Genomic DNA, 25,985 nt, shown 5'->3' on the forward strand with positions numbered 1-25,985 from the left:
TTCTTTACTTTTGCACTGGCAAAGAAAGCAAAGCTTTTTGTTGAGAAAAATGATAATTAAAATATGGCACCTTAATCGTGAGTGTAATATACATACTCGAACTTATGACGTAATGGAAATAAATAAATCAAGCTTACTCACGAATTTTATAAACCTTACAGTAGTTTTAGTCATTTTACTTTTGACTAGCGTCGTCCCCATTCTCTTACAGCTTAAGGTAATACTCCTGATGGCAATAGTCGTTGTCAATTGACTAAATAAATAAAACCTATCGTAAGAGACTAACGGTGTCCAACGAGAATACTGCAGGTATCGGAACGAGTCGTATATTTGGTAATACGTTAAAAGCCATATGAAAACCTTTGTGTCGTTCCAATAACTTTTGGTCTACCTTATATTCATATTCTAGTCACGTTTTTCATTCGGTTGCTGTATAGCACTAAGCGGTATAATCTCCGTGCTGTGCTGAACATTATTGTTCGTGTTTGTTGTAGTTTGAATCGATCTGGTATTGATGGTTTGGGAACGCAGCCCGTGTGGATTTGAAATTCCCGCCAATTTGTATGTCCCACGGTTACGGGGACTGCTACTGCGCGGACAGCAAAACGTTCGTCTGAACTCCTTGCGGAATTTACCTGAAACAGCAAACGGAATATCCAAGAGTTGTCGGTACGATTGATCGTGTTATTTGACCTATGATCGATCATCAATTTTCATTTAAATTACTTATTCAGCCATTAGGAAGGAAAAAAATTACTTATTCATCCGACAGAGTGTGCTTTGCGTTGGTAGTAAAAACATCTGACAGTGAGTGTGCGACATTCAGAGCAGAATTGTGAAACGTGCTGTGCGATACAATCCTTTATGAAATTCTTGATGTTCCATGAAATTTCATGGCTTTCTTTCTATCAAGATCATAATTCCTGATTATTTTAATGTGAATATAATTTATATGTACACATATACTATATTTGGGTATAGGATAATATCAATTCTAATATTTTGAAACATCTACTCAATAATGCTGAGTCTTTTAACATTATCGAGTGAGTATATTAAACTTTTCATGATTAGATTAAATTCATTGAAATTTCGTTATTACGTACTGAGAGGAGATTACCTTAATGAAAATACTTTCAACGCTTACTCTAGACATAATTATATAATTCCCACTAATCACGGCCACTGACTGATGTCCGAGCAATACTGGCTGTTTCATCAAGCATATGATATTAAGGGAAAAAATCATTTTGAATTTAAAACGGGACGATAAAACAAACATGAGCTCTGTATGTCACATAATGCATTTAATAATACGTCTGCCGCCATAATGCAGAAAGTAATAAAGATACTTGAAAATTCCACTTTGAAATTGATTTATTCCTCTGATTAATTTTAATCGGTTTCACATTTTTTTTTAAATTACAACGATAACATCAATTGGCTGTTTTGCCTGAGTTGCGATAAATTAACAAAATTTTCAATTAAACGCACCCTTCATGGCTGTCATTCCACGTGATAATGCTTTAGGTTGCCAATGGTGGTCTCGTGAGTTTTCATTAATGCTCAAATGTCGTTAACCCAAATACCATTGGCAACTGTAATAAGCACAAGAGAGTGACACGAGTGCCTTAATTTCTTAGCGTAATATTTCCCCATTTATTTAGTCTGTAGAAAATACTGGACTTTTAATGGAAAACACTGTATGCTTACAATAGCACAATTTCTTACGCTTAAACATTACAAGTAATTATCTTAATTGTTGTTTTATCGTGGATGGACAATATTATTTTTAACTCGCAACATGTTTTTCGTCAGTTACGCCCTTTAAAGTATGTCATTAAAATTATTATAGACGTATCGCGTTAGCATACAAGCAGTTTCCCTAATAGAAACCCTAATCTAGAACACAGAGAATTACATTTCGAGTCACAGCTATTTTACAGGTAATACAAAATATTGGATAACAGGAACATTCATGACTCTTCCTCATAATCCAAAAAAATATTAAATAATATAGATTATCTTTTTGGTTAATCCTCGCACAAAATTCTTTCTTTGGTAAAATAAAAATACGAAGATTAGCATTCTTTTTTTAAATTACATTCTTCTTCCTTCAATCTCCTTAAATTACATAAAACGTCATTTTAGACTCTAACAATAGAATGAATGGGTCTCTCTCTCTCTCTCTCTCTCTCTCTCTCTCTCTCTCTCTCTCTCTCTCTCTCTCTGTCTCTCTATTTCACCCTTCTAAAAGTAAGTCCTGTACGAAAATTGAATCCTCTCTGAATGATCTACGGTGCCTCCAAGATTGGTCTCGCTGATCTCACACGTGGGGATACTCGCTGATCCTTTTGCCCAGGTCACCCGCCTTACTGTCGGTCATAGGTCCCGTCGACTTTGAGCCAAACGGTATCCGTTTGTAGTTGGACGATAGCTGCTGGGTCTTGTACCTCTTCTTCCGGGGATGACGTCATTGGCTGGTACACATTCCAGAAAAGCGCGTCTGAACTCCTGCCGGAACTTACCTGCAAATCGAATCACACACATCCATCGTTGATCAGGAAACCGGTTGGCATCCATTGGAGAACATTATGTCCTTGGTCGTCCAATAAAAGTAAAAATCGATTCGGACCAACAATTGGTATTTAATTATCGAGAATTAGGGAGGACCGTATCCTATACCAGAGAAAAAAATTCTCACATGGTTTCCTACATATATACTTTTCGAAACCTACGTGTCCGTATATACGTATATATACATATATACATTCGGACAGAAATAATTCTCTCGGTCCAGCCGGCTCAGAAGTTCAATCAAGAAACACCCCGTGCACACGTAAAACGTCGATATAGAGATAATAGAATTACCAGTCACTCCCGTAACGCTAAGAATGTCAATACGTTCCATAATGCTGAGAATGAAAAGTATCGACGTTGAACCTTTATCGGCCGGTATGGAAACGTCGCGTGCTTTTCCTTCGCGTCTACGTAGGTCGACCTTTTAAATATATTCTACAAACGTCTGTATAACGCAAATGCCTTTGATAAACAGTCTAGGACACTTTACAGAATTGTTTGTCCGCTATACCCTTTTACTGTGAGTTTTCTCACATTTTTTACAATATTTTTTTTTTTCAAATCCATCTCTTTCATCACGAACAGTCAGAACAGCCAGATAAAATGGAGATAAAGCTGACACGAAAAAAAGAAAGAAAAAAATTACGTGACACGTATTACTTTGAAATATAAAATTTGACGTAAGGGCAAAATGCATGGGGATTGGTAATCCCATGGGTTTCGGTATCACGGGTGGATTGTGCGTGGAAAAAAAAGAAGTCACATGAACGACGAGGATGGAGAAATCGTGTTAACTTTTTTCATGAATAAAAGCTACATATACATATATACTGCATATAGACTATGAATACATATGTAAACATATATATATATATTCATAGTGGATAATTGAACGCAAGGGGATGATTCTTGTGAAGTCTTGATATCATTACATTACGGAGTCCCACTCTCTGTTATTTCGGATGGCGGGTAGTCTGACAAAGAATTGAAAAAGCACGTGGGAGTTAACGACACGTACTGCCCACTGATGCACGAGGTACGTTGGGTTAACAGGTATACATGTACAGAAAACATATGTATTTTCTGCAATATATTTACGAGGGCGAGCGAGAGCCTGAAAGTGTCAGACTAAAAAGTGTCTGGAATTTCCCATGGGAATTCTATCCTACGTTTAAGTAAAATGCTATATGACACATATATACATGTGTATTAAAATGTATGATATGCCAAAAAAAGAGCGTCGCGCCGAGAACGACTCATCCATTTTTTATAGTTTCAGCCTCGCTAAAAATAACGCTCGAACTCTTGATCCCCCATCGGCCTGAAATCCAAATGGAGTTCCTTGGCTTTTCTGATGCGCCCTTATCGATACCAAAAATAAATGAGACCAATATCAACAACGAATCGCCCGAGTCGTTCTATAAGAAGAGAAGAAAGAGAATAGAATAAAGAAGAGTGATATAGCAAAGAAGAAAAGAAAGCCATGCCTACTCGACTCTAAAGAGAAAAAATAAAAATAAAAGAAGGTTATCTCCTGTCGAACAATCCATTTGGTCGAGGGAGATCCCGTTGTGAAATAATGCTGCATTCTCATTAGCGACGTCGATTACTTCCGTACGATTAAAGCTTTTCTATTGTTGGCGAAGAGTTTCGCGAGAAAAAATTGAAGCGGTCGAGGACGATCAACAATACATTAGTGGTCTTCCACAGCGACGGCTGTGGGACAGTTCTTATCGTAATTACATAAATTAAAATAGATAAACGTGTAGGTAGGTAAATATGTAGCACATATAGGCTGCAGCGTGCGTGAAAAAAAAAAGAGTATATACACGTATGCTTGGTATTTACATAATCGATAGCGCCGGCCACTGAGAAATAACAAACCGTACTTGGCGGCGAGAGCGAAAAGTGTGCTGAAGTATTAAATTATTACTAAATCAATGTCGAATTATATATATATCGAATGTATACGCGTGTGTGCAATAAATTCATATTTACCGCTCATAAAGTTGTAGATCAGAGGGTTGACAGCGCTGTTGGCATAGCAGAGCCAATGAGCGAGAAGACTGGCCGTAATGGTCAAGGTATTAGACGGTAGTCCTATTGTGTGCCTGAGGAAGAAGACATTGTCATGGCGTTTCTCTAGGTTAACGGGCAAATTTCGCAAGGCTTCCAGAGAGCCAGTATTAGGAGGGTATGAGCTTGTTATTAATTAAATCTTGTTTCATATTTGCCAACCACTCGTGGATAACAACTGTGTTCTAATATAGAAGTTTTAGGAATTCGTCTGGGGCGACGCTCGGTGTTTGGGTTATGAACGACGAACGTGGGCCCCTTGCCTATTCCAAGAATCTCAGCCATCCTAGGGACTAGGAGGGATCGTAATAGGATTATAGGGTCGACGGAAAAATTATTTTTAGTTCTTACCTGAGAACCGAGATTACGTGAACAGGAATGTAGCAGACGGCAAACATGACGACCACGGCTACCAACATTTTGGCGGCCTTTTTACGCGAGCGTAATTGACCTTCAGGGTTGCCACCACCGCTGGACGGAATTCCGTTTACTTGATAAATCCTCGCCGACACTGATAACAATTGAGGAATTAATATTAGTGAGACGTAGTACACTCGAATCACTCTGTAGGACTAGTAAAATTAACGGCAGCCATGTTGGACGTACATCGTGGATATTTAAATGAAGTTTTGTAACTAAATAAAAGAGTCAAGATTTCCGGTTCGACTCCCGCGTAGAAAGGGTCCCTTGTGTGTACTACGGATAAATTATCTTTGTAAACTGCCGAGAGCTAATGCGATCTACTTTATCGACGGTTTACAAAGAGCAAGAAAATGCCGATTCAAATGTTTACTTCACTTCCATGCACTATTTTTTTACGCTAAATAGGTTAGGATATCACTGTACAAGTTTTTGTCTTGAGAACTAAGCTCGCGAGCTTTGATACCTGAAAACTATCTGTAATCCCTTAATCCGACGGACGTTAAACCATCGTGAGTATAAACTTTTGAAAAGGGGGACTTTCTACGGGCTTATATTTAAACTCGTGAAAGGAAACTCGTATCTATACGCTACGGTGACTTGCTTCAATTATATTTACTCCATAATTAACGGAGCTCTGCCGGCTTTATCGTTAACGCTTAAATTCCGTGGACGTAACCCGATAGCATCTATTATGCAGTAAATGAATAAAGCTGGTCAGTAGTTCCGCGCTGATAAGCCGAAGCCAAGGTTGTCTCCATAATGCGAAACTTGGCACATCGCGTGCCTTCATGCTTGCCCTAACATCCTAGAGATCGTGCAAATACTCTAGTCGGAATAGGGGTAATAGGTATAGAGTCAACTCGTAATTCTCATTCGTCAAGCTTTTTATGACCCGGCAACATACTTTTGTACCTCGAGTGTAGCTTATCTCATCCGTAAGGTCAATGTTCAGCATCTTGAATTACAGCTAGATTATTTCCATGTGAACCCAACCTATCGATACAAAATTGCACAAGGACTGCTCTCATGAATTATTCAAATATGGATTTTCTGACCTCAATTCTCATTGTCCAATCTTAACAATCCTGGCTATTCGTGACACTTTAAAATGCCGAGTTACGATTAAATCTTCTCACGACGCTGAATGGCCACTTGGTTTATAAACAGAAACGTAAGTCCACGTGTAGCCGGGGACACTTTTGAATTTCCCGCCACTCCGAGTGACATACGTATAATCAGTATTAAATTATATTTTCCTAAAAGCACATTTGTCATTTATATAAGTAACTCCAAAAACTACTTACAATTATGTCCAGGAATGTCGCTCCTCCACAAGACCTGAACGATCTGCCAATAAGCGACACTCATGAAGATCAACGGTCCCGTATAGAGCAAAATCAGTTTAATGATCGTGAAGGTAGCTTCGCTCCTTTGACTCCAAGATGGCGCGCACTGCGTAAAGAACACGGTCTCCACGCGTAGATGAGCGGCTGGTACGGTTTGAAGGACTAACAATTCCGGGATATCTGAAAAGCGTAATACGATCCCGTTTTAAATATGAAATTCGAAGCGAAATTCGTGGGCGCTTGACGTTAGTCTCGTGTTACGTCGAAATGACGTTGGTAGAAAAATTATGTAAAGAGAGTGAACGTTACCAAAGAGAAGTGCCAGTAGCCAGATGATGATAATGGCAGTCTTGGCACGACCCGTTGTCGACTTGAACCTCAATGGAAAGCATATGGCGTACCATCGATCAATGGAGATGAAAGTAAGCGTCAGGATACTCACGCTCACTGAAACAGTCTGGAACAAATAAAAGCAAAAAAAAAAACGCCATAAATCCTTTCAGAATGAAAAGTTCAGAGCTCATTTAAGCCATCAGACCAAGTGGGTCGTGGAATATGAAAGGGTTTTAGCATGGTGTTACTTAAGGGCGTCCTTGCTCTCTTTTTTTGGTCAATGACGTCACGCACGGCTGGCAGGGCGAGTTAACGGCCTGGTTCTCATTTGCATGTCGCCAAGTAGTCATTTTTATTTAAATTTACATACCCGACCGTTTACTGTCTCGAATACGCTCTTATAACTTTTCTTTTCTCCGCACGTTTTACTTTCTCTCTCTCTCGCTCCCGGAAGTACTAAGGAAGTCAAATCTAACGTTTTATTTTTCACGAAACGCGAAAACGCATCCTGCATACAAGATTTCAGCGCCCTGCCAACACTTAATGTAAAGGTTGCAGCGGCTCCGAGAACATTCCTCGAGGAGTCACGTTTATTTTTTTACTTGCCTCAATTACCTCGAGGATCCTTTTAACGTTTCTGGATAAAGAACTTTGACATTCCGGGTAATTAAGTGTCGTCGTCAAAGCAGACGGTTGGAAGTTCGTTAACTGCTTGCTGAAGTACACGACACTGTGAATTCTCTTTGGCAGTCTGTTTAAAATTTTTTTTTTTCTCAAACTAAATCCTGAATCAGTTCTAAACGAGATATGCAGTAGATGGTCGATTTCGGTCGCTATGATTTTCTTCGTGTCTCCTCTTGAACTTCCCCGAATTTTATAGCATTGTTTTCCCGCATAACGAATTGAACGTGATTAAAACGGCCGATTTTCCTTGTAGTTCTCCCAAGCAAAGTATACAACGGAGATTGTGCTATAGCTGCATAATTTCGGTAAATTATTGTAATTCACACTGTAACTGTTAACTGTAAGCTGTTACTGTAAGATCTTTAAATTATGGATAAAGTGGAAAGAGAATTTAAAAAAAAAAAACACTAAAATATTTTTTTGGATTTTCTTGTTTCGTTAACCCTTAGAAAACCGGCAGTGCCGCTATAGTGCAAATAAAAAAAAAAACTTGCGAATTTCCTAAGCATATAGGTTATTAATACGCATGAATTTCGAATGAAAAAAAAAAAAATCACATTTCTCATGAAAAATTGCCGATTCTCTGGGTTAACGAAATCCTATTTACACTCAAGACTAAACAAAAAACGTATCGAATGTATAATGGGGGATGAAAAATAACACGCAGGATTTATTCCTGTCGACGGAAACACCATTCGTCACCAGTCGGACATAATCTAAAAATATAATTCCGATTCTGCTTTTTCGCGTTCGCTTACACCTTTTTACACGGCTAAGCCATGCGTCACGTAAAGCTTAACGCACAGCTACGAGATTAACCTTCGGTGTTTGCCTCGAGCAATGACAAGCGGTTGAAATGAAAAAAAAAAAAAAAAAAAAAAAAAAAATTTTTTTTGATAATCCATACGAAAATTCAAAATTACTCGATTACCATGTTACTTTATCCTTATTAAAGATAAACCTGGCAATGAACTACCCTTAACTTTCAATTATCCCGCCACCTATGTCTCTGTCGTCTCCGTCGCTTATTGCCGACCAACTGTTCACTAAGTTTCATTACAGCCCGTATCAACCCTCGCGAATTTAGTGGCCATCAAATCATTGAATCATCGTTAGCAAAGGGGCGGTTCGTGAGTTTTAGGACATCAAACAATTACATACCCCGACCACCCCATTCCCATATAACTCCAAACCCTGTCGATTAAACCGAGCAGGAAGTAAACAGCGGAGAAATAGTAGTCCTCCACGTGCAACATAACGAACCCCTATCAACCCCTAGCTCTGCTCCCCTACCCAGATTAGCCTATAATACCGTTTTCGCATATAAAAATTATCTACGTACTAACAGCTAACCTAACCTAAGCATATTACGTAAATTGAGGCGGAAGTCATTGCGCCATCAAATATACCATCCTCGAAAGAATTCTAAATAAGGATAATTTACCGTAATTACAAGCCTTGATAATACCTTATCTATGCGAATACGATTTTTCGTGTTTCCAAAGAAAAATGACATTTTAGGTGCTTAATAAAATTTGTATTACTCAATTCTCTACCCTCTTAGCCACCTGTTGAGCGTGGCTTGATAAATCACAAGAATATCTTATTGCGGAACAATGCCCTGTAAGAATAATAGATACACTTTTATTTAACCATCTATCGTTATACGCCCACGTAAACTTATTCCATCTCTGAGGCACGTTAAAGGGGATCCTTATTATTTATTGAGATGCTCAGTACCCAGAAAGCAGATTACTTAGCTGCTATCGGAACAAGTGAATATTTAACGATGAAAGACTAACTTCGTGAAAATGAAGATTTCTTAGTTTCTCAAAACAGTGGTAAATTTTCACGAAATTACGAAAATTTTCATTACTCACGTTTTTCCGTATATTTTATATGCTTTGTCTTACTTCGTGCTTATCTGCGTAACTTATGCCACTGAGGTCCTAGGGGTTCGCTATACTACAACCAACCGTTCCTTGGAAACGTTAAATCCTTTTAAAATATTTGCCTTGAATCGGGTTGACTTCTAATGCTTGCTAGTGATATAAATTGGTGTTAAGTTTCAACGGCCTCAAGGGGGTTAGCTAAAAACCACACCCACTTGCAATATAATCCCATATTCCAGATACACGGAATTCCTTAGACCTATTAACAGGGACGCTCATTAAGTATATTGTAGAGTCCTAACCGAGGGGGACTCTACGGTAGAAAACAAATTCTGCCCAAAGTACGTCAATGAAGCTGGAACCGCCAGAGTGGGAACTCAAAGTAAAATCTATTGCCAAATTAAGAGCTATTTAAGAGCCAATTAAATGCCCTAATTATAATTTTAGAGCTCCACCCTTTTGCAGTCGAAACTCGTGGCGGTGGTAGCTCGACAAGAAATGTGGAACATAAACAATGAAAATCTAAAACAAGTAAAACATGATTTAAGGGCTGATTAAGCGCTTCAAAAAAATGCAACAGCCAAATTTGAAAATCCGGATTTATTTTTGGATTAAGGGTTCAGTTCGAAATCTGGCTGTTGCATATTTTTGAAGCACCTAAATTCACCCCTTAAACTCTATGTTTTGTTTGGTTTTAGTTTTTTTTTCTTGTTCTGTTGTTGTTTTTACCTCTTAAATAGCTCCTAACTTTGCAATAGATTTTCCTCCGATTTTCCACTGCGGCGGTTTCAGCCTCATCGACGTGCCCAAAGTAAGATTTCCAGTCGCGTGCAATTTCAATTGTCACTTGTAAGACCTTTTCGAATTCTCATAACCAACAGTTGACAAGTGCCTTTTGTATCGGCGGATATTGCTTGTCTAACCGTTTTACGAAAAAAATATGAATAGCATATAAAAAGTAATATCGGCCAGCGTACAGAAAGCGTGTCTCAAGAGACAGACATCCTGGAAACGCATTACTAGTAGTATATATATACATACATATAGACGTATATAATACAACACAATAGAAAGTTTCATAAAATCCATAGCGTTATCACGAGGCGGAACACGGAGGTGCAATTTCATCGTGTCTCAAAGCAAAATAGAAATACCATGGAAAATAAATTTTACATAGCGATACGCCTGTCTGTCAACAATGAAAATTACAGTACGCAGCTGTTCTCTCGCCGAATTCCTATACAGATACACGATTTTGACATACAGCACCTATACGCTGACAACACTGAATATGTCAACCAGAGGCTTGGATATTAGAATGGAAAAAGAGCGAGACGCATGTGAAGCTAGGTTAGAGGAAGAGAAGAAATTTTCAAGATGAGTCGATTTTTTTTACTGATTCATCGTTTCTCCCCATTGGTATAGTATATAGTGTATATGCATGTATATATACCATGGGAATTAATAGAATTGAAATGAACAGAATCATTGCTGCAATGGTACTGAATAATCGTGAATGTATATAAACATACGTACAGTCCATTCAAAAAGATTTTAATCCTACCGTAAATTTATATTAACAAGTAAACAAGCAATAATAGTACATTATGATACAAGTGCGGAAAGTTGATGATTCCTGAAAAGTGAGACGTCACCGTCGCTTCGCTCGGGCGAAAAACGTCTCACTCGTCAGGAATCACCAACCCGCACACGCGTGTCATATACTATTGTTTGCAAGAATGTTCGGAAAGTTCGCAGTATATGCACCAAAAAGAAGCACGAAATGATCGACACTTGATGAGTTCAGAGTGTACGGGAATCATAGCATGACTGTATACGTGCGGGAATGCTATGATTTCCGCACAGTCTGAACTCATCAAGAATGGACCATTTCGTGCTTGTTTTTTGGTGCACAAACTGTATACTTTCCGTACAGCGTTGCAAAAAAAAAACTATTTCGATACAGTTGCTACGCGATATCAAACGGTAATCAGATTTCGTATCGATATGAGAAAGGAAAGACGATCCCGCTCACGATAGCCTTAAGCACTGTTTATATCCCGTAATGAGCTTCTTTGTGACGCACTTTATATATTCAGTGGAAAGGAAAAAGATTAATGAAAAAAGGTATGCAGAATAACATAGGTAGTATTGTACAGGGTTATTCCTCCCTCTGTATGGAAAATATATGTAATATTACAGATGACGGTATCTGTCTTCGAACAAAAGATAGTTCAGATATACACGTGGCTTTGTCTTCGGTTTGGTACAAAAGGAGGCCATATTGGGATTCTACGTATATAAGGATTGCCGACCAAGCCGGGGCTGTATCCTATGGGAATTTTATATATATATCCTTTCGCCGAAAGAAGACGCCACTCCCTTGAATAGATCCTACGACGAATATCTCATGCGATTTTCGTTCGACGAAGCGAGAACGTAGGACCATCCAGTATCGGACTCAAACGAACGGAAATGGGGGATATACTAGAGAAAATTGAAAAAGGCTTCTTCTACTCGCAGGCTGATTGACAATCGATGCCAAAAATTGTATTCTTGATCGAGCGTGAAGACTAGCGATTGATTTTTGAGGTGTGGGATATACTGTAAAATGTGCATATACATATATATACACACACACATTATATATAAAACTATAAATTGTATGTATATATATATAGTCATAGGTGAGCCTCAAATATAAGAAAACACAATTGTCGTTAATGCACCGAGAAATCGTTATCGATTTCCGTTCGAATGTCCATAAAATTCCCGCCCTTTTTTCCACTTCGAGAAACGATAAACCGAGGTGCCACTGATTTCTACTAACGTAGATTTTGTTTTAGTCAACTTCATGGCACTGCGGCAAGTCGAAGGTTATGTGTCTGTATCTTAATCTTTCCTTTCTTACCGAACAAAGAAATATAACCGACGATCTGTGTTTCGCCGAAAATATTGAAAGTAACGGAAGTTGTTTTAGCCTGGGTCCTCGTTCCGTTAAAAATTGGATTATTAACTGAAGTGTCTTTTGGCGAAACGACGTGAAATTTTAGCCAAGCTTCGTGTAATTTTCTACTTGATTTCATTATTTTCCCCTTGGTGATATTAATAGCGTGCGTTTGTCTTTGCGGCTGGAAAATGTTTCGTCAGGGCCTTGGTCATGTTTACCTCAATTAACAAATTTTCCAACAACAACAACGCGCGCTATTGGCGTCTAGGGAAAAAAGAATATAGTCTTTTGTGAGCATAATTGAAACTTTCGTTCCTTCAGTCGTATCCAATTTCGTTCTTATCTGCAGACCCTTATTTCTTGTTGTCCCTTTACCTATTATTTTCGCCACGTTGTTATCTACGAGTGAAGAAACAAATATGGCTTCGCCTTAATGCTTTTAGCAGTTTCCATTGCGTCGTTTAAATAGCGTGGGATTATAAGGTCGGGAGCCTTATCGCGTTGGGTAGCGGCGGAACTGTACTCGTTTCAAATAATCTAACTCGCATCACGATCCGGCTTGGGCATAATCAGTACATGCTGATTAAATCGCAAGTGCGCGAAAACACCTCAGCGACAGACGTCTCGTTTTCATATAACTCGTCGATCTATTGATACTTACCATCCACACATTTGACAAATCTGACATTTTAATACCATAAAAGAAATATGGTCTCGTCCATTCGTAATTGATCGATCTGAATACGAAGATGAATTACGTCTAAGAGACTATTTTCCAGATTAATCACGTAAAGTGGCTGAACATCCGCAGAATCGTCTCGACTGTAAAAACTACTTGACAGTACTAAAAGAATCTTTAGAAAATAATTCGCTCGTCCAAATTTATAAGTCAGGTCGTTTCAGCTGAATCAACCTGTATCTCGTATACATACAGTCTTGTCCACGATTTTAGTGTGTTATTTTTTTTGACAGTTGACAAACAAAACAATTCGCAGCAAACTGCACGTGGCTTTACATACAATTTCCTTTACAAAGTACACACGTATGATTTTCCACGGAAATATATTTAATACTTTTTATTTTACATTATTTGTCAGAATGCCACGTGCCATTTGCTATGGATTGCATTGTTTACAAACTGTCAAAACTGAACTCATGGTCTAACTATAGATACACGTATACCTAATCACAATTTGGAGTTTCAACAAATAACGTACAACGACACGTATACTTAGTGGATTCGAGTGAGAGATGTAGCCCGGGAAATTTAAATTTCAAATCGGCATCGGTTTTCGCGAAAATGTAAATCATAGCCAGTCGGTATATCTGTCAGAAATTTAATACCCATCCCATATACCAGGTTGTCATACAACTCATAGAAAACAATCCAAGAAAATACGACGAAGCTCCCAGCGAAAAACACTTGTCCCAAGTATCCTTCCAGTAATTTTCCGAAATCGAAGGCAAATTTTGGTAAATGGATATAGCGCAATAGATATTTTCAGGAAAACGGAATTCGTAGAATAATGAATGCTCAAAAGCGATCGGTATACTTACACTGTATATATGTATACATGCATGTTTACATACCTACAGAAAGATATTACGGAATTCAATTCTCATATATCCAGAACTGTACGTCATAAGTTTTGGGCAAATTTATTTCTCGTCGCTCTCGCGACGTACCGACATGCACATAGTCATGAAACATTCATGCTGGCCGATCGGTAAAGTAGATAGAGTCATACGGTCTAAAATATCAGGCTGTTTCGCGAGTCTGATAAATTAATTCGAAACGGGAGTAACTTCGCTGAAAAATCATATTGCCTTTTGTTGTTAACAATAACGTAGACTCGCATTTTCCTTTATTAACACGAAGATCATACAGGTACACAATCTACTTGGCATTCATCGTTATTTCCCTCGAGTGTAATCGCTCTTAAATTTCTTTTCAAGCGTCTTATCGTGCCCTCCCCTTATATCTCGTAGCTTGGGAAACGCACTGTTGTATTGTTAAGCGTTTATTACTTTTCAGCCTCTTGGCTATTCCAACGGCACGAAACGTAGCCGCTCGAGTCTCGCTCTACTTTACCCACGTAAACAGCAACCACGCCACCTACAATCGCGTCTAATTTCAACCGCACGACGACACGGGTTAAACGCGTTACTAATTCATACCGCGTATACACGTGACTATTTCTTACGTCACGATTCAGCTGGGAGGCATAGGAGCAATACGTACGCGGTGCACCAGCCTCTAGAGACTTCCAGAATGGACTTACGAATTTTCACAATGGCTAAACTGTCTGCTTTTCTTTGGCACGGTATCAAGTCGTGTAGGATACGCGAATGTGCTTAAGAAAGTGGTTTATAATAATTCACATGGCTTGTAAACTGTATCCAAGTTAACGTCATAGTCGTTGGTACGGGGAAGAAAAGTGGTTCTCTAAAATACTATTATAAATTAATGCCACTACAGTGTAAGCAGATACTATATGGGAAAGTCATTATTTTTGGACGGTATGTGACATAGTCAGGGCCGCGGAAAAAAAAAATCTTGAAGCGAGACTCAACAAAATTTTAACGGTGTCAACCAGTCGGAATTTTCATTTTTCACGAAAAATTTTTTTTTTAATTTTCCATCACTCTCACGAATTTTATCATTCGCTCGTAACCGGGCCTTCAAATGGTTATTGATGTCTGTACAATTGTGTGGGTCGTAATGAATTTTAAATGCTCAATAAAGACAACCCTGTCGCCTCCCGACGTGCCAGGAGATAAACAGCAAAGGGTGACAAGTAGTGAAACGTTATTGTAAAAATAATATGAAAATTATACCTACGACTGTAACGACGGCAGCTTCGGTTTTTGATCTCTGCTAGCATTTTTAATTGCTTAATCAATAATAGTCAATTATATCCGTCCATAGCCGTCGGTCACCAGTAAAACGAACGTAGGTTGAAATTAGGAGCGTACGAAGTCGTCGCTCCATCATTCGTCTGACAATTTCAGGAACTTATTACTTGCGTCTGGTCTAAAGCTCTGGTCGCCATATTGAAAAGATCCCCTATTAACATTAATTTAACCCACGTACCATTATGCCACGAAAAACCAATATTTGTTCCTGGCTAGGTAATGAATACTCTCTCGCAGAAGACTGGCCAAATTCTATTGATCCTGCTTGTTTACACACTCGTGTCCACTATCCGTTAATTAAGATGATCAATGAGCTGTAATTAAGCTCCATCCACATGTCGGATTCAATAAATACGTATCAGTCATATCCTTCCGTTATGGAACAGCCATTGTTCCGGTTAACTTACAAAACTTTCCGCGCGCCCAAGACGAGGGTTAAGTGGATACTTAGTGTTCATCTCGATCCTGAAAGAGGAAAGGACGCTGGGCGTAGTACGAATCGAGCTTTTGATAGGGATAACGTATTTATCAGGGATCCATTTGGTGAACTTAAACATGCACCCTGATTCGAATGATTAATGACGATCGAACTTTTCTCTGTTACCGGGTTATTAGAATTTCGATAATCTCTACCAATAATGTACTATAGTATTGCCGGTGTACGGATAGGACCGCAGACGCGTCAGAGCTGTCAGATCTGATAAATGTGTATATGCCAGAGTCGAAATATTTGGTCTACCATTTTAGCCTAGATTTTCGGAATTTTAACTTAGCCCGTCGGCGAGGGACGCTCGCTTCAAATATACATACCTCCGCTAGCTGAGCCTACTATACGCTCAGGCCCGAAGTGCCACTTCGTTTCTTCCAGTTCTAAGCTGGGATTAGGCTGACTTCGACCCACGCTAATCCTGCCCGCTCCACTATGCGAGTTCAGTAGTCGCTATATTCGGGTTAAGCTGTATCAGCAGCATACTTTACGGAACATTGAATCTTTTTGGACGTAAATCTATTGAAATTTGGTTAGATCGGAAACTTTACCAGCGAAAAATAGGCTGGGTACAACGATAGCTCTACGGCGAGTTTGAAGAGGTCAGACCGTGGTTGACTTTTCGGGGATGCGTGGGCTTCTAAAGGAACGTACATTTTCAAAGGTTGGATCGAGGCTGAGAATTCGGACTTGGGCAGAAATTCGAAAGTCATCGGTGACGGCTGATGCATTTAAAAAAAAAAAGACGTTTTCAATGAAATCCACTTGCAGATAGAAATAAAATTTGAAATATTCACAAAATTTCGTCCCCGTTCTCGTAATTTTATTTTCTGTAATCATCGACTAGTTTTGGCATGGAAAAAAAAAATAAAAAAAAATTTTACCACTGCAATTTAATATCTCGTTAAGGAATCTCGCTTCTTCTTTTTCGTCTTTCCCTCACTGCGAATTCTTCGCACTCCTTCCATCCTGCGTAATGGTAATGTTCGAGCATGCTCGCGAAAATACATTATTCTCGTGGTGATGCAGCCCGACCTCGGGTTTTATGCACTTCCGGTCGAAATATGCATGCTCCATCGCAAATGCGTCACCCGACAAGAATTTTCCAGCAGGGAAATTCTCGCGCTACGTTCCGTCGTTTTGCGCGTCAGCAAGGCATTGTATTACTTGAGCTTCTGGTTCCTTGAATTTCTAACCTCCCGCTCCCACGAAATTCATAATGCTTAAGTCGACTTAAAAACTCTGATAGCTTCCTATCTAAATCCTTCGCAGGCTGCAAATAACCTCATCACGGTATAATCGTCCGGATCCCTTCAATCCTTTCTCATTTACCAGTACAAATTAGGGCCGCAGTGTAAACGAATTTGCTGGCAGGGGTTACACAGTTTCCGCGAGGTGTTCAAAGGATTTCAGTGATTTTAGGGTGGCAACCTGTAGCACGTTGGAAACGTACAGTTATTATACGGCGTTTCATATATCGGGTTTCTCACGCGAGAATTTATTCAAAGCGTCTATAAACACTTAAGGTGATACCTTTAGGGATTTTCTTGTGTAAGCAGGCTAAATTGCGTTATTAAAACAAATATATGAACACAGACTATATCAATAAATATCATACGATACGTGTAAAAATATTTAACCACCAAGAGGAAGTCATTTATAACCTAAAAGAAAAAGTTTTACGTACGCGAATGCCGAGTGAAATTAAAATCCTGCAAACTTACGCAAAATTTCGGCTCTGCCGAAGAGTCACAATAATTCCTGACGATACAATTTAATATCAATAACTATTACGATCGTTATCCAAAAATAAGTCTGTCATCCAGAATCAGAATACCAATCCGATATGTATGCACGTGCGTAAAAACTGAAAAAAACATGTTCTTGGCACAAAAAAAATTAGTTCAATTGAAAAAAAATTTTCTTTGGTTATGTCCTCAAAAATATATAATTCCAAAATGGATATATGTAATTGAGTTTTAATCGGACCGAAACACAAAATCGTATAAATCATTCGTAAAAGTTTAAAAACAAATTAAAACGACAGAGCATCTCATCGGGAAGACGAACTGTTTATTTGGAGATGAAATGCTGAAGATCTCTTTACCAGACTAACACGGTAGTTCAGAAATGATATATTAAGAGTATATGCAAAGAATTACACGAAATCGACTTGGCAAAATATTAATTAATTCGAAGGCATAATTGATTGAAAAAAATTACGTTAATTACTCGGAACAACAATATGCATTTCAACTGACATACATTTGCACGTAAAACCTGCGTGCAATGTATTAAAAAGAAAATGTATTTCACGTACATTACATCGAATAATATTTATCGAAAAGCAGCATAACACTTATATAAATTATAATAATTTCATAACAATTTCCTTCACTCGAAACGTTTGATGTTTTTGTTACAATTCTGTGAAATAATAAATATTTCATATGAAAGAAAATAATAATTTCTTTCTCAATGTACCGCCTATTTACCGGGTGGTCACATGACGCAGTAACTCGACTCTATGAACGCCAGAAATAATCCCAGTGCCGAAGTCACCCAAGTAAATGGTATATGTATCGGGTATGCGTGAAGAGCGTACGACTAAAGAAATGCTAAAAGCTACGGTAAGTAACTAGAAGTAATTGTACGTTATAGAACGTCAGGGACATGGCGTACGTGCACGTGGCACATGCTGTCGAACCTATATACCTGATGCACCAGGAGCATATGAGAAAGGTAGCACATACTGTAGTCTGCCTGGATGGTTAGGTGCGTGCTCCTCGATTACCTACACCCGGGACAATATTGCCGGTAGAAGGACGAAACTGGTCCGTTTGGCGTATCCGCAGGCGAAAACGAGCTCTTTGAAGCTCGAAACTCGTAGGAGCATTATATACCCGAATTCCATTGAAACAGCAACAACATGATTTCCTGGGAGACACAGAGAAAGAATAACGAGTTTATGTGGCGTAAAAGCGAAAGAGCTGCGTGGTCGAGTAACGATAAGCTTGGTATCTTTCCATGCCAAACTAATGCGTTCATCGAATTGGATTGGTAAATGGCTGACAATGGGAATCTTGAAATGGAAATATTTATCGTTTGGAAGATACTTAATTTTTTTCTTATCAGCTCTTTCACAGGCCTCCGACGTTTCGCTGCCCTGAACTAAAAACGTCTCGTTGACTTTGCCTTGTAAAGGTCGTCTGAGAGTCTAATCAAACTTTCTCTTAGTTCGTTGACTCGTGCTGTCTATAGTTTTAGCGCGTTCCCCGTTGCGTGGGGAGGACGTGAAAAATGAAGGGTTCGGTAATTGCGTCACGGTGGATGTCGTACGTGCAAGGAAGGGAAACTTTTTGTGTAAGATTGCTCGGGAACGAAAGCGAAAACGAATAGTCGTGCGCGCGTTGTGTCTTCGTGGATGCCAGATACTGACATGAATATGAAATACAGACCGTGCGCGTCTCATAACTGTTGGAATTTACAAGCGCGAGGCACGTAGTCTGAGAATCGTAGCGCACTGACGAACACGTGCCAGATAGTACGCCCGAGGGTTGGCGCTGTTGTTGAGATAAAAGTTTATCGAAAATGTCAATTTGCATGAGCGTTCTCTCACGTGTTTCCAGAGAAAGAAAATGCATAAGAAAATATTTGCACGCTTCGTTAACTCGCACGAAAGTGGTATAAACGATGTCTTTGTTATTTTTAAAGACAGCAAGTATTTTGAGGTTGTGTTTTACTTTTTTTTCTTTTTTTTTTTTTTTTTTTTTTTTTTCTTTTGTTTGATCTACCAAAAAATGTGCCGACGCGACACGAATGGCTCTGCGCGTTCAGGCGCAACAAATTGAACTTCAGTTACTGGCAAGGAATCGATAAGTGTATGTAAATTAAATTATCCATTGGACGTCTTTATGCGATGCCCGCCCATCTTCTTTCTTTTTGCTAGGTATAGATGACAAAATAGCCGACACTCTTTAAATTGCTTTGTAACTAACTGCCAACGTTTCCTACATCCGTTACGGCATTGAATATGCAGTCGAAGCTTTTATTACTTGGCCGTTACGAAACGACAAGGAGACCAATTTTGTCTCTCATACTGCTGACCGCTACTACCCGCTCTCGTTGGCTTAGCTTCCTCTCTTTCCCCCCCTGCCGTGCAGCGCCTGCTTTTCACTTTGAATATTAGATTGAACATCGTTGGACTGTCTGTTTAATTGAATTCTATCAGCTGATTTCGTTGTGTGATAAAAACTTTGAATTCCTTTCGGAATAAGCCAGGGTCGGTGAGCTTCTATTCTGTTACGAAGGAGGGTAAAACTTTCCGGGAGGCCTGGTAGAAAAACAAACTTTCTAAAGTAAACCACGGATTGTCAAATCAAACCCCGCCCCCTCCTCCCATCGGAGAAAAAAATTAGAAGGAACTTTATATGATTAAAGAAGGAAAATAAATAAAAATCTCTTGAAAAGTATTAGGGAAAAAAAATTAGGGAAGAAAAAATTAAAGGAAAGGGAAAAGAACATTTAACGATATGTGTGTATTTTACATGTTATTATTGCAATTTTACTCATTAATTTTATAAGGATAATAACCGCGGGGAATTGAAACACCTCAAATTGTAATATGTATATCGTATTTTGAAAAAATACGATATACATATGAAAAGCATACAAACATATTGGTTAAGTATGTACATTATCCCATATATTATCAGTACTTCTGCAGTATAACTCTACCCTTGAAAATGACCCATTTTTCAAAAACTGTTTATTTCTTTGCAATAACTAATGGAGGCGTCGGTGCGAACTGGCAGCCAACAGCCTCGCATTTACAAAAATTACGTACTGGGTATGTCTTGATAGCCATACCCCGCTAATTCGTCAATAAACGAACTAACGCGCTATTAAAGTAGCGAGCACCCTTTTTAGTCAGACGGGTCTCACTCGAGTTCCTATGCACGTTGCGTAAATAGCTTTCGTTATAGAGAACGATACGTACCGTTTGCCATCTAGCGGCGCTCGGAAGAGGTAAGTAGAGTACGAAGGTTAGCCCGCGGCATAAAGAGCTAAAATGTGCATACATACAACAAGACTCATTAACGTCCTAAGAAGTGATCTTCTGTCAGCTATTACTCTGGTATAAACTTATTCAAATTTTCGAATGAATATATCACCAAGTTTAAATAAATTTTCAGGAGGATCAACGTCGTGACGGATGTCCCAAGCATCTGCTTCTATATTTAATTCGTAACGCGTGTTGAGTGTGTACTGTGTACCTGATTAATCTGTTTACCTTCTTTGAAGATAAGAGTTCAATTTTCATTATCGTTAGTACACTACCGTCATTATCTAATGCATACAACTTTTCAGGCTCATTTTTTACGCTACCATTTCGGCTGATAATCGCGACCTGTCGATGTACCGACACGTCTGTCTCTACGGTATATTTCGACAGAAACAGACAGCCCTCTATTGAACCTCGTACCTCCACTAGAATTTGCAATTTAGATGATCTACTATAACGAAAACTTCAAGTTTGGCTGTCACTCTAAAGCATGCGTAAACGTGCTTATAAATATATAAAGAACCTAGTTGGCGCCGCAGGATCCATGAGACCGTCGATAAGCTTCTCCCCCATATAATATATTAAATTGAAAGTAGAATACACTACGAATGTAGAGGCTCTTTCACAAGCTGCTAGTAACGTTCGATTTGAGACACTTATCCCTGACTTCACCAGCGTCGTTCCTTGGTCAAACTCGGTTTAGTTGTGCTGTTGGCCAATCAGACACGTACATGTTGAAGCTAAACGTAATTTCTGCATTGAACCGCGTTGAAGAAAACGGACCTACAAGCCCTTTTAAGCAAAAAGTCGATTGACTGAGAGTCGAGTCTTTGAATATAATTGACGAAAAAGAACTTTCCATTTCTCTCTTACAGTAAAACAATTAGTTCTGTGATGCCCGACAAAAGTACGTCTTACGAATTTTCTTTCTAACATCATCAACAACAGTTGAAACTCGTACCACTGGCAAATAGAGTCCGTCGTTAGGTAAACGAATGGATTTCGATTTATTCGGTCGATAAAGTGTCACGACTAATATGGGGTCACAGGGCGTGAGTGTAAAGCCTTTTGAAAGATGTCCATTGCCAACAACGATGTCAATTTATAACAGGGAAAAAGGTTGGCGGAAAGAGAAAGTGGAAAAAAAAACATGGCGACCAGATGATGCTAGCCAGAGACTACAATGGTTACGATAATGGGACGATCTCTCAAAAAGTACTTTTCACCGTGCTGCCATCTACGGTGCTCTCGCGGAAAGTTTACTAAGCAAGTTTCGACGCGCGTTAGCAGACGCTTCTTTTTCGTCGTCTCGATTCCTAATCTCCTTTCAGGCCACCAGAGCGCAGACTATGACGAATTGGACTAATAACGACTCTAAGGAATTTATCGGAGAATTAAATTTTATGGAACGTCGCAGCGTCAGAGGAATTTCAAGAGGTTTCAAAGATTTCAATTACATTCGTACGTCCATCTTAGTTTTGTTTGCTATGTCAATATCGCGGCTTTTACGTAGATACTTAGGACCTCGAGTTTTACGAGGATTTTACACGATTCCTTCATCATCCTCTTATCCCGCAGGTTGAAGAGAACAGATACGATCACGAGTAACCCCAATTGCATATAAAGGAACAAAATGGAGGATCCTGTTCAAGGACTACTGATAAAAAGTAGCACTTAAGTCGTGCGGGTAGGCACTTCGGATGGGCTCTAGCGCTCGTTGCCAGGACCTGCAATTAAAAGGGGTTTCGAAAGAGAAAGAGGGTGAAAAATCTTGACAGCGATGGTCGAAAGTGAGATAACACAGAAGGTATCTAAGGGTTAACCCCTATATATTATTAGATCGACTGTTACGAGTAAGGGATAATTCTGTACTAAAGCGAAAAAGAAAAATTCTGATCGCCTGGATAATTTAAAACTTTTCTTTTTTTACATTCCAAAATCCATTCAGGCTTCAGCTAATATTTTTACCATTAGTTCCATTTTCTTTCTCCGTTCCTCTCGGATTATTTACAGAAGAATCTCTCCTGGCGAATAAATGATTTTCCTCGGATATCTCAAATGCTCCTGCTGGATACAAGAATAATAAAACAATTTGCAAATTTTACTTCGGTAACGCCCCCCACCCCCGCGCCCCTTCCACTCGCATTTATAGGCTTTCACTTTGGGAATTCCACAACCCGCATTACGTCGGAATGAAATTTCACCCCGTGAAAATAATTTTCTTAACTGCCATCTCCACCGAAAGCAACGCTCTTTCAAATTTACCTATTAACCATGCCACTGGGAATCCTAGCCAGGAGAAATTGGTATATCGGGTTCATTGCTAGTGCTTTACGAGAGCACGTAGCACTACACGCAACTCGCAAATGCGTTAATCCAATTTGGATTGTAGCTGTGTGGACGAAATATTATTTAAAAAATGTTGCTTTCAATTTTCACTTCAACACGTACATATATACATATATAATATATATAATCGGAATTAGATTCTGCGACGCACTACGTAAGCTGCCCTGACAAAATGGCGAAGGAAACTGTCTGCCCCGAGCAATCTGATCGAACAGTGTTTCAAGTTAATTTAACTTAGGATCAAGTTGGCCTTGTTATACTAGATGCATTACCACTCTGTATTCTTGTAAACACTTTCACAAATAATCCTTTGTCATGTAAATCCTCAACGATAATACACTTCATTGAATCCCTAGACAGAGATCCATAGAAAAATAAAGTCTTTCTCTATAGCATTTTGCTTGCATTTACGTGCATAAGATACACGAGACAATGTTTATTAAACTTCTCGACCTCAGATTTATCATCCACGCAATTGCTAGTGCCAATTTTATAACTGAAAACAAGTTCGCTCGCGGTACGTTAATGTAAATTTGATTTTAAAACAAATCCCACGATTCCCCTGTAAGGTACTGATGTTGGCTCAAAGACTTAATCCTATGCATAGATACCAACGCGAAGGAGGGATTGAAAATACTTTTTCATACCATGCGGATCCATATCCTGGCGGCTCAAGAACCTCGGTCAGTTAATGGCAAACATGTAAACAAGTCCACAGAATCTGTACAAACAATGTTTTTCTCGTGAAAACAACGTCAAAGCGGATGGTAGTCAAATAATATGACAAGTTAATGCCGACCCGGATAACAAAAGTAAGTTTATCAATTTCGCTATTTGACTTTTACGTTCATCCAATTTCCCTTTGTACCCATGCGCCACTCATTTACCAAATTTAGCAAGGAGAGGAGAAATACCCATATCGGTCTCTATTCCTCCAGCGCGATAACGTGTCCGTGAGGGTTTCGCAATTTTCTCAATTTCTTAATTGATATGCCCTTTTCTCTTATCAAACAGTCCTATCAGATATGCTGGGACAGATGCGACCGTAATTCAACACGTACCAGGAGAACGAGTTCCATGACCGCCCCCCCTTGATCGTATCGCCCCTCTCCTTGACACTGACCAGCAATAGGAAAATGTTAAGAAAAAATTGGCACTATGAAAAAAAAAATTCCTTCCGTCAGTACCTACTACCAATCCCTGACGAATAAACATGAGAGCCCTTATCGCTCGTTAACGAAATGTCCTAGGAAAATGGAAATGGTGCCCATGGGGACGAGGATGTTTAAGAGAAGGACTTTACCAGGTTTTACGAGTCAAAAAATACCCCCGAGCATTTCCCGTTCTCACTCTGTCTCTCTCTCTCTCTCTCTTTATTCTTTTTTAAGGTTCAGAGAACAGACAGTAATAGCTATCTCGTGAAGTGGTACAATTACGCAAATTACCAACGGAGACGTATGCAAGATATCTGACCGTTGAAATCTAAACTACGGTCACGCGAAGCATGAATTTTCTACCTGGAATGTATAAGTATTATTTGCATCGGAAATTTTTCCTCGATTAGTACAGTAATGAAGAAAAGTTATATCTGCCCCCATTAATTCCGTGTTGTATTTCCTTAATTTTTCTTCTCCGAAAAGAGAAAAATAAATAAAAGAGTAAGAAAAGGAAGCAACTTGACCGTGCTGAAAATATATATTTCTAGTCTTGGCTATACGGTAACCGAGGGTGAATAAATCGGGTAGCAGAGTGTATATATATATATATACACACCTAGATACAATCATACACAAAGCAACTCCTAGAAAAAGTATACAAAAAAAAAACACATTCGCACGGTTTACCTATATTGTATAAATAGGTTAAAGAAAATTCCACCAGGGGGTTGACCGTATTATACTTTCTGACACGTAAGCCAAAAAATAAAAACAACCCCCCGCAGTCTGAAACTATGCAACGTGCTGGAGAGGTATCATCTGACGTACGTGATGGGAATCTTTGGACTGTATGAGCTCACCTGCAAATACGGGACCGCCTTGCAGAGCTGCAACCCAAGGAACCAGGTCGACGTGACGTCCCATACCACCGTCGGCGGCAGGCATATAAGAATCACCAGGAGGTCAGCCACGGCGAGATTCACGATGAAGTAATTCGTAACCGTCCTCATGGAATGGTTTCTGTATACGGCCAGACAGACCAGGGCGTTGCCGACGAGCCCGACGACGAAGACCACGCTGTGCATGGCGATGAGTACCCAGGTGTACGGATCGGGAAATATATAATTTTCCATACGCTCGAAGTACTCCTCGTCCGAGATACAGTACGCATTTGTACAATTAGTTTCGTTTTCGTAATCAAGGTTATCGTCGATTATGTAATCGGTGTCATTGTCAGTGGCAGCGATTACCTCCTTCAGGAACCACGTCAACGTTGACATCCAGGTAAGTGTCATTGGCAATAAAAGATTCATGACTTCTCGTTTTTCTCACTTTTCTCGCACTTTAGTGAACTCTATGAAATTCATTGGCGGCTCGGGATCCTCTTCCTCGAACCGGATGACATTTCTCATTGGATTATGACCGAGACTGTATTCTTCTCTTTCGCCGTTTACTTCGACCGCTGCAGCTGAGTCGCATGTTACGTCATATGGATCACAGCGTCTTCTTTGGGGTTGACATTTTTGGGTAATTCTTTGACTTTCAATTTTTCCACTATTTTTTCAATCCATTAACACTTTCAGCCACGTGTCGATGGCTCCGAGTACACTGGACATGATGGCCGATTGATTTTGCACTGTCAATGTCATTCGATAGATTCAAGTGTCAATTGTCAATACTCCTGTTATCGATCGATAGGCAATATTATGATTGTTTGATTTTTATTT

At 39.3% G+C, this 25,985-nt stretch overlaps 1 protein-coding gene, 2 long non-coding RNA genes and 1 other non-coding gene across 5 annotated transcripts; 2 read left to right on the plus strand and 2 right to left on the minus strand.

Annotated features, from left to right (window-relative positions):
- Window positions 1-126: 126 nt before the first annotated feature.
- On the minus strand, window positions 127-25,595 carry LOC107269350 (orexin receptor type 2). 2 transcript variants are annotated; one of them, XM_015743096.1, is made up of 6 exons: window positions 25,119-25,595; window positions 6,735-6,882; window positions 6,384-6,605; window positions 5,008-5,167; window positions 4,579-4,691; window positions 127-635 (listed from the first exon to the last, which is right to left on the minus strand). In XM_015743096.1, the coding sequence occupies exons 1-6, from the start codon at window positions 25,569-25,571 to the stop codon at window positions 406-408; spliced, it is 1,326 nt and encodes a 441-aa protein (XP_015598582.1). In that variant the 5' UTR covers window positions 25,572-25,595; the 3' UTR covers window positions 127-405. The 2 variants fall into 2 exon arrangements, with proteins under 2 accessions (XP_015598582.1, XP_015598583.1); XM_015743097.1 differs by lacking the exon at window positions 127-635 and adding an exon at window positions 1,360-2,528.
- LOC107269354 lies at window positions 642-1,364 on the plus strand. The gene is made up of 2 exons (XR_001538044.2): window positions 642-1,046; window positions 1,153-1,364. It is a non-coding gene; the product is annotated as an uncharacterized LOC107269354 (long non-coding RNA).
- LOC112494585 lies at window positions 20,478-20,614 on the minus strand. The gene has a single exon (XR_003060161.1). It is a non-coding gene; the product is annotated as a U11 spliceosomal RNA (small nuclear RNA).
- LOC112494584 lies at window positions 21,552-24,702 on the plus strand. The gene is made up of 3 exons (XR_003060157.1): window positions 21,552-22,213; window positions 22,331-22,559; window positions 23,709-24,702. It is a non-coding gene; the product is annotated as an uncharacterized LOC112494584 (long non-coding RNA).
- Window positions 25,596-25,985: the final 390 nt, after the last annotated feature.

Source organism: Cephus cinctus, unplaced genomic scaffold, assembly GCF_000341935.2.
Source record: "Cephus cinctus unplaced genomic scaffold, Ccin1 Ccin1_scaffold0637, whole genome shotgun sequence".
NCBI classification, from domain to species: Eukaryota; Metazoa; Arthropoda; class Insecta; order Hymenoptera; family Cephidae; genus Cephus; species Cephus cinctus.